Below are 9,853 nucleotides of genomic sequence, written 5' to 3' on the forward strand. Positions count from 1 at the left end.
GGGGAGGTGAGAGTAGGAGTTGATAGACAGAGGTGGGTTTTGAGAAAAACCTGTGGACGCTTGTGTCCTCTTGAATGCAAATGTCTACCATTTGAACATCCTTTTCTTTTAAGGATGTTCAAATGGATTTCTGGATTAAGCGATATATTTAATTCGCAGGCGGAGTTGGAGCCAAAACTCTTCATACGCCTCCTTCGACTTCCGGATCATTAGGCAGTAGACAAGGGGGACAACAATTCCATCAATATGGCCATGGACGGTAAACAATTGTCCCATTATTGTTGATACCACTGCAAATGTACCATCCATCAGCCAGCATTTTGCCTCCAACAAAAGCTGGATGGTTTGCCTTGTGCCCAACAAAATGTTCTTGCCGCCCGGGTATGAATCCTCGGAAAGCACAAAGAGCTCACCGTCGATGTATTTACTGTGTTGCGGAATACAAATTGTAGGTAAACGCCGGCACAAAGCGGTGATTGAAAGAAATATAACGACTTTCTTGTATTTAAAAGTAAAGATGTTTATTCTCTGTATAAAAAATAAATCAATAAAGTGTTTTAAAAGTAAAATGAATTACCTACTATTTTTAGCAATTCGGTAGGCAGCTTCTGCTCCGGTCGGCGTTCATCTAGAAAGTGCAAATTTATGCAAAGCGAAAGTAGTACCACGTAAAAAGGATGTATTCCTACATTGTAAGCGCGCGCCAATTTAGCTGACATCTGTTTGACCGACCGAAGCAGAACTACCTTCCGAACTATAAGGGTCTGTTTACATTAGTTTCGTTCCATTATTTAACACTCCACCCCCCGTGAGGCACCCGGTCCCACCGCAGCCTCACAATCAACCTTTAGTACAGCCAGCTTAACCGCCGGCCTCCGAAGAACTCCCGTTGACGTTTGAATCTCAGCTGAACGGACCTGATCATCTGGTCCAACAAAAACTTTTGAGATTCTACCTCGCACCCATTGACATCTCGGAAGGTTCTCATCGCAGACGAGGACCAGGTCTTCTACTTGAATATTTGGGACTTTGACGAACCACTTGCTTCTTTTGGTTAGTTCTGGAAGATATTCCTTGATCCATCGATGCCAAAAGCGATCCTTAATCTGCTGACTTATTCGCCATTGCTTTCGGAGGCAGAGAGCTCTTTCATTGATGTGTCCAGGCGACTGCGTCGAGTTCGTTCCACCAATCAAGAAATGATTCGGCGTTAATGGCTCTGCATCTTCGGTTGCCACAGGAAGTTGTGTAAGCGGGCGGCTGTTGACTATGTTTTCTGCTTCAATAAGAGCACTTACTAATGTCTCGGGTTTAGGCGCAAGTTCATTAAGTGTGAATGACAGAACTCTCTTCACTGAACGGACAAGTCTCTCCCAACATCCGCCGGCATGTGGGTTGGAAGTGCAGTTGAAGATCCATTCAATCCCTTTAGCGGAAAGTTCTGCTTTGATGGCATTACTATCGAAAACATCAGCTGTTAAAAGTTCTTTCTTGGCACCGATAAAATTGGTGCCGTTGTCACTTCTAATTCGCTTTGGTATTCCACGCCGATTGACAAAATTACGGATGCACAGAATGCAGGCGTCTGTTGACAAGTCAGTTGCTAGTTCAAGGTGAATGGCTCTCACGGTCAGGCAGGTAAACAGGGCAACCCAACGTTTTTCCTTACGACGTCCCATTGTCACATTCACTGGGCCAAAATAGTCCAGTCCTGTAAAACTAAATGGCCTCAAGAAGGGAGTGAGTCGGTCCTCGGGCAGCTGCCCCATCAACGGCGGCAAAGGGCAAGCAGATCTTATCCTGCAAAGTGGGCACCGACCTCTTTCTTTTTTGATTAACGATCGTAGACTGGGAATCCAAAATATTTGTCGTATTTCGTTAGTGACCGTATCGTCGTTTTGATGACGCCAACGGCGATGAAAATGAGCTATTATGAGATTTGTCAATTGGTGGTCCTTTGGCAATATAATGGGACGTCTCGAAGAGAACGGAAGCGTGGTGGCAGCGTCAACGCGTCCGTACACTCGTAACAAGCCATCATCATCCAGATATGGAGTTAGCTTATAAATAGAACTCGATTTATCAACTTGCTGATTGCAACTCAATTGGCATATTTCTTGGGCGAAAACATCTTTTTGCACAATCTCACAAAGTACTCTTTCGGCCTCTTCGAGTTCTAAGGCAGACAATTCTCCCTTTTCTGTTGTTTGACGACGACAGGATTTGACAAACCGAATTAACCAGGCTGCCGTTCTTTTTAATATCAAATATTTCGAGAATCTAGAGAAATCAAAGATTGGCGTACTCACTTTGGCGTGCAGAACGTATTTCGGTCTCATTTCTTCTCGGCAGACATAGCTAGAGATATCATCTGGTTGTGACGGCCATTGATCTTCGGGCAACTTGAGGAAAGTAGTACCACCTATCCATTTGTTATCGGCTCGGAATACTGGTGGATATCGTGCTCGTGTTGCTTCGTCAGCTGAATTCATCTTAGTCGGGGTCCAACACCATTGTCCAACTTTGCTACTGTCCAATATTTCGGCAACTCGAAACCCAACAAATTGTTTATGATGACGCGGATCAGAACGAAGCCAGCTTAGCACTGTTTTTGAATCACTCCAAAAAACTCGTTCGTCTGGTTTCAGGTGATGGCATTCCAAAAGAGAGTCACACAATCTGACTCCCAAAACTGCAGCTGATAATTCTAGGCGTGGGATAGACATCAACTTTTTTGGAGCGCACCTTGTCTTACCACAAATAAACGTGACACATACTTCCTCGTTGTACTCAACCCGCATATATACTGCTGCACTGAACGCCTCTTCACTGGCATCGACGAAAGTGTGAAGAACAATCCTGCTGGCTGCTGATAATGAAACATGGTAACATCTCGGAACCCTAAGCTTCATTACGTTATGGAGTTCCGCTCTCCATAGGTTCCATTTCTGGAAAATTTCATCGGGAATCGGCTGATCCCATTCAGTACCATATCTCCATACTGACTGCAACAACAGTTTGGCGTGAATGACGAAATTAGCTATCATGCCGAACGGATCAAATACTGACATCGTAACGCTTAAAAGTTCTCTCTTAGTTGGGCATTTTCTTCCTTCAATAATGTCTTTGCTGACACGAGAGAAATTTAACTTAAACAAGAACACGTCCTCACCTGGGTCCCAGCACATTCCCAAAACCTTCTCTACTGCGGCTTCAATATTCATGGTAACAATTTGTCTCTGTTGTTCTTTATTGTCTGAATGATGTATATTTTTCAGAACCTCTTCAGAATTCGATGTGAAATTTCGCAGCTCGAATCCACCGCTTCTATGAATGGCTACTACAGCGTTAGTGACCTCGATCGCTTCTGCAACATCATTGAAACTTTCTACGTAGTCGTCTACGTAATGATGATCTGTGATTGACATCACAGCCCTTGGATATTCTTTGATGAATCTTTTCGCATTTAAGTTTTTGACATAATTTGCCGAACACGGCGAGCAGGTGGCACCAAATGTCATTGACTGCATACTATAAACACCAATCGGCTGGTCTTCGAACTCCCGCCAAAGAAATCGCTGAGAATTTTGATCTTCAGGCTGGATCATCACCTGATGAAACATTTCTCTAATGTCACCAGTCACTGCAATACGCCTCATTCGAAAATTATAGAGAATTGCCATTAATGGCTTCAAATCATCTGGGCCTTTCAATAAGAAAGAGTTTAGGCTAACGTCATCTACTTTCGCAGCCGCATCGAATACCAAGCGAAGCTTTTCTGGTTTGTTCGGATTCTTCACTCCGAAATGCGGAAGGTACCAGGTCCTTGGAGTGATTGTTTTGGCTTCATCGTGCGAAAGTTCTTTGGCGTATCCTTTTTGGACATAACTTGCAATAATACATCGGTACTTATCGGCAAATTCTGGTTCTCTTCGAAATTTATTTTCCAGGCTGAATAATCTTCGACGAGCCATGTCGTAGCTCGGAGGGAGGATGATTTGGTTCTGCTTCCACAAAAGTCCTGTCTGATATCGATCGTTTTTCTTCTTGGTGGTGTCCAGTAGAATCTCAAGTGCCCTCTTGTCATCTTCAGATATCAACCTTTCTTTCGGTTTTTTGACTCCGAAATTCTCGATACAGAAGTACTCATCAACCATACGTGTCAATTTAGATTCTTCATCTTGACAGTTTTGGTTGCCATGCAAAACAAGAACTCTTGTAGAAAGTTTCGCGATTGTTTTTGTCCTACCATACACCACGTATCCAAGTTTAGTCTCGGTAACAATCGGCCCGAATTTATTAGACCCAATTGTTCGTATCGGGGCTCCCAGGTGACAGTTGTCTAGCCCAATTAAAATTTGTGGACTCGCATCATTATATTCCACGGCTGGGAAGCTAGATAATATATCAATTGCATGGTCATGGTCCAATAAGTCTGCTTTGGTAAGTGTCTGAGTCGGCAAACTCAGTTCATTAACTGTGTGTGCTGCTTCCATCTTATACCTCTCAGCACCATCAACATCTGCGCTAATATGCAAGTCAACAACAAAGGATTCGTTTGTGAACGATTCTTGACCAAACCATTGAAGTTTTAGATCTGTCTTTCGCCCCTTCAAACGCAAACTATCAGCCAGCGCAGCGCTCATTATGGTCACAGATGATCCTTCATCAAGAAGAGCATATGTTCGCAGTACTACACCATTACCAAAAAGTCGAACTGGTAGTACTCGAAATAGAATTTTGTTGTCTTTTCCCTTGCTGCAACTCAAAATGTTTTTCTCAACTACTGGTACGGCGGCGGCGGCGTTGGCTTGAAATGTCAAGATTCCTGATGCTTCTCTGTCTTCATGCAACGATGGATGATGATTCTTTTCACATTCATGCTTTCCACAAGCCCTTTTCGATTTACAGAAACGCACGGAGTGACCAAATTTGAGGCAACAAAAACACAGCCTTTGCTTCTTCACATAATTCCATTTGGTTGTAGCGTCTTGTTGGTTGTAGGAAAGACACTCTGAGAGTAAATGTTTTGCTTTCTTACATAGGCGGCAAGTTTGATTTGGTTTGACTGTTGGCACCTTTTGTTCTGCGGCATAGAGAACGTTTCTTTGATTTGGCTTCTGTCCGGATTTAGGCTGAGGCTGTGGGCAAACTGGGGTAACCAAACATATAAATCTTGCTGTGCCAGTCAGCCACTGTTCGAAATGTCTTATTGTTGGATAGGGTTGGTAACAGATGCTTCTCTGAACCCACTCCAACTTCTTGCTCATAGGAAGTTCGCTAATGAGCTCGTCGAGGATTGTAGGGTTGGCTAGCTATGACGTCATTCCACTTGCTTGTAGAAAAGTGGCCAGATTCTGGACTTTGGTTGCAAATGGTATCAATAATTCCAATTTGTGTTCTGGAATCGGGTTTATTTCACTGGCTTTGAGTAACTGGCTTCGTAACAATATATCTGGGCGACCAAATCGAAATTCTAGAGCTGCCATGGCTTGATTTATATTGCTCGGGTGGATAAGCATAGCTTCGACGACTTCTCTGGCAGACCCTTTTAGTGCTTTCTGCAGGCGTAATAAATTATCTACATTTGTATAATTATACATGGCAGTAGAATCTCGAAAGGATGTTGAAAACAACGGCCAGTCCTCAGGCCTCCCAGTAAATTCAGGCAGATCATGTAACTTACGGCTGTGTGCGGCCTGATATGAATACAAATTGGTGTCAGCACCTGCACTGTATGGTGTCGGCATTGGCGGTGCTACTGTTGGTGGTGCTTCAATTTGATTCGAGTTGAAAGACTGGAATCCAGACAACGGTGGCAAGAACACTTGTTGGTGTTAATTGGGTTCCGCTATTATAACCTGGCGGTCGTGGTGGCACAGACGGTTGTGATTGCATGTAGGAAATTCCATGTACTGTGACAATTCGAATCCAGTGGACATATTGCCAGCAGTAGTAGCTGTCACCGTGTTTGTGGCAGAGACTAATTGTACACTGGAAGACACAACTGAAGAACTTGCACATCTGCCAGTCACATCTGAAGTAGTTACGGTGGCTAGAACTTCTTGCAGACGAAGTTTTTCTTCCTTTTCAGTGGCTGCAGTAGACAACGCTGTTTGAAGTTGCAAGCGCATTTCATCCAACTGCTTTTGGATTTCTTCCATAGCTGTCGATTTGCAACTCTTATCGACGATTGTCTTTTCCAAATCTGTGTCGCTTCCACTTTGCATAATATGCTCGTCAGAGGAAGACTCGTCCTGAACGGACTTATTTGGGTTCAGTCTGGAACTTTGGCGTTGGCCGGTGACTTTCTTTTTCATGTAGTTCGCTGGCTGCGCAATCTCTGGCTGAGAATAATTTGTGGGACAAGGCTTCCAATCCCAATGGCAATATTCTTAAAAATAAGAATAAAATTTATAGGTAAACGCCGGCACAAAGCGGTGATTGAAAGAAATATAACGACTTTCTTGTATTTAAAAGTAAAGATGTTTATTCTCTGTATAAAAAATAAATCAATAAAGTGTTTTAAAAGTAAAATGAATTACCTACTATTTTTAGCAATATGGTAGGCAGCTTCTGCTCCGGTCGGCGTTCATCTAGAAAGTGCAAATTTATGCAAAGCGAAAGTAGTACCACGTAAAAAGGATGTATTCCTACATTGTAAGCGCGCGCCAATTTAGCTGACATCTGTTTGACCGACCGAAGCAGAACTACCTTCCGAACTATAAGGGTTTGTTTACATTAGTTTCGTTCAATTATTTAACACAAATCTCCTCCAGCGTAGAGGGCTCTTTAATAAGTCTTTCACGGACTCGATGAATTCTAATCTTTTAAGCTGCCTTTGAGGGAAGGCTTGTTCGACAAGCGGCCTCGGCCATTGTAATTGTATCCCTGATTATAATGCTTGGAGGCAGTGCCTCTTTGGCTTTTAGCTTAATTTGGTGGTTGGCTTTATGGACTTCTTTTTGGAAAGCCATAGGAGCGTGGGTATGGTCGTTCACCTTGTTGGAAACCACCACCACGTCACTAACATCTACTGTGTGAAGTCTTTCAGTGCATCGCAAAGGCTTTCTTTCAGCACAGCACCAGACACTTTTTTCTTCTCTTCTTTTCTTTCTTTTTCTTCTTTCTTTTTCAATCTTTCTTCCTCCTTTATTGGAGTGCACAACCTAAAAATAAAAGAAAATATTGACTTTAACACAAGTTTTTTAAAAAGTTAAAGATAAAAACTAGACAATTTGTATATTTGTGGTCAAGTTCTTGCACCTTGCAATCAAGAATTTATGCAAGAATCGATCTCTTGGAATTCGATCTTCAAGCTGTGCAGACATGCTAATATCTTGTATCACAAAACACATAATTATAACAAATACAAAATACATATATTTAACATATTAATTGGTGCCCATAATATTTTTAATTTTGTTGGTTATTTCAAAACGACTTAATCAAGAATAAATATAAATCATTTATACATACAGTCCATTGATTCGTTCGTAAACACACAGATTTAATACAAATTTTGACTTTTTAACTCAACACTTTTCAACCTTTTTCACTAAGGTTGACAAAATTTTACAATTGGAAACATGTGACACAATCACATATTAACTCTACATACCTGGGCATTTCCGAAATCCATTTTTCACAATATTTCACGTAGAATTTCACTGTTTTCTATATTTTTTCACTGTTTTTCACTGATATTTAAAAAGGATTACGTTTAATTAATGATTAGTATATGGAACTGAGAACTAAAAAGTGCGAACCATGAAAAAAGGACGAATTATAGTCAAAGTTTACAAAAATATCACTTTTGAAATTTGACATTTTAATTACTACAACGCGCAACCAATTGACAAATGCCGTTTTGACAATTTGTTGCGTATCAAAAATTAGAAAAATTTATAAACTATTGATTATTAACCTGTAATATGCATTAAAGGACGAACAAAATTTTGGTTTCAAATAAAAAAATTGCACTGACTAATTTTAAACGAATTAATATACTTTTTCCATTTGTTTTGGTCCTTAGAATTTTTGTGTAGCAAGACTATAAAACTTAGAACAAAAATGTCAAAGGAAAGAACAAATTTACCGGAGCATTCTATGAATACTTATAGAGACAAAAATTTTCACTTTTTGAAAGATTTTTTTTTTGAAATTAGTTTCACTCTTTTAAAGTCCTAAAAAAGAACATTTTAACACTCCATTTCTGAAGTTATTAAAAGCTTAAACGAAATTTTAAGCCTTTTCAACCACAAACCCAATCGCCACAAAATGCTTAAAATGATATCGAAGCGAAAAAGTACCACGGAACTCTAAAACGCTTAAACACGATTTTAAGCGTACTCAATCCCAAACGCTTAAAAGAGATTTCCATCCTACGGAACTCTAAAACGCTTAAACAGCATTTTAAACGTTCTGAACCCCAAACCCAATCGCCACAAAACGCTTAAAATGATATCCAAGCGAAAAAGAGAATTCTATCCCATGGAACTCTAAAACGCTTAAACGCCATTTTAAGCGTCCTTGACCCATCCCCTAAGCATGCTAAAAATGTCCTTTACGCATCTAAGGAATCTTGCTATTCCTGAATGCTAAGAACATTCCAAGCAATGCTTTGCTTACCATAAACCCCTCACTCCATAACTACCTGTTCAGGAGCATTCATTTCCAACCACCTTTGCATGAATCCCGCCATCTGGCGTCTACTGAAGAATTTCCAAAAATATTCTTGCTTAAGTACAATTTTGAAACGATAATTTTTTTTCCTTCGTTCCACAGATTCTCACGATTTGATACACTATAACTAATACAGTGCTGTCTTTCAAACAATCTAAAAAGTATCCATGATTCTCATTGAAGAGTGTCTCCTTTCATATAAAAACAGTGGCGTCAAAAAAAAATTGAAAAGGGAGCGAAACGGCGGGATTTTGTTATGCGGGATTCTGTTCTGCAGGATTTCGTTTTGCGGGATTTCGTGATGCGGGATTTCGTAGTCAACCCGGGAGAGGAACCGGAATATTTTTAAAGAATTTCTTTCTCTCTTCAAACATTTACTTTTCATGTCAAGTAATCTCACCCACCCAGTAATCATACCCATTTATTCACATAATATTTGTAAACAACTTGCTCTCGTTTCCATTTACATCGCTTGCAACATAGGTTCCAATCTCATCCCGGCTTTAGACAACCTTCTCTCTTCGCTGCACAATTACGATTATATCATCATAGGCGGTGAATTTAACTCGCGCCACACCTATGGGGTGACTCAAAAATTAACCTCAACGGCTCCCACTTTGCACAATGGTTCTTAGATGATCATTTCTTGTATTTCGATATTGTTGCTGCCCCAGGTCCCACCCACCCATCTTCTGGTTTGCATATAGACTTCTTTAGGATATCTTCTTATCTCAGATCTGACAATAATTTCCGATGTTTAACCTTAGTCTTGATTTGCGATCACTTCTCGGTACTTTTAAATATACAACTTTTAAATGATTTCACTCTTCACACCATTCCTCAACCGTATTTTAACTTTAAAAACACAAATAGGGTAAACTTCAATCGTTCTCTCAACATTCAATTAGATGGCTTAAACATTCCTACCACAAGAAATTTGTCGAACACAGAAATTGATGAATACATCAATATGGTTTCATCGATAATTAGTGACTGTGCTGACTTATTTAGCCAGTATAATTCAAGGCATCATAATCACCTAAGAATTTCTGCCGCAACTCTGAGATTGTTCAAAATCAGAAAAGCTTGGAAAGTTAGGCTGAAACCGTAGTGGATATGTATATGCTGAGTTATCGTCACGTGTATGCTGTCTCAGCAAAATTATACG

At 40.5% G+C, this 9,853-nt stretch overlaps 1 protein-coding gene across 1 annotated transcript; it reads right to left on the minus strand.

Annotated features, from left to right (window-relative positions):
- Window positions 1-791: 791 nt before the first annotated feature.
- Window positions 792-5,270, minus strand: LOC129950535 (uncharacterized). The gene has a single exon (XM_056062466.1). The coding sequence runs from the start codon at window positions 5,268-5,270 to the stop codon at window positions 792-794; it is 4,479 nt and encodes a 1,492-aa protein (XP_055918441.1).
- Window positions 5,271-9,853: the final 4,583 nt, after the last annotated feature.

This window comes from Eupeodes corollae, chromosome 3 (assembly GCF_945859685.1).
Source record: "Eupeodes corollae chromosome 3, idEupCoro1.1, whole genome shotgun sequence".
Taxonomy (NCBI): Eukaryota; Metazoa; Arthropoda; class Insecta; order Diptera; family Syrphidae; genus Eupeodes; species Eupeodes corollae.

Coding starts and splice junctions, on each gene's coding strand:
- LOC129950535 (XM_056062466.1), bottom strand. CDS start 5,270: ATGAGCAAGAAGTTGGAGTGGGTTCAGAGAAGCATCTGTTACCAACCC.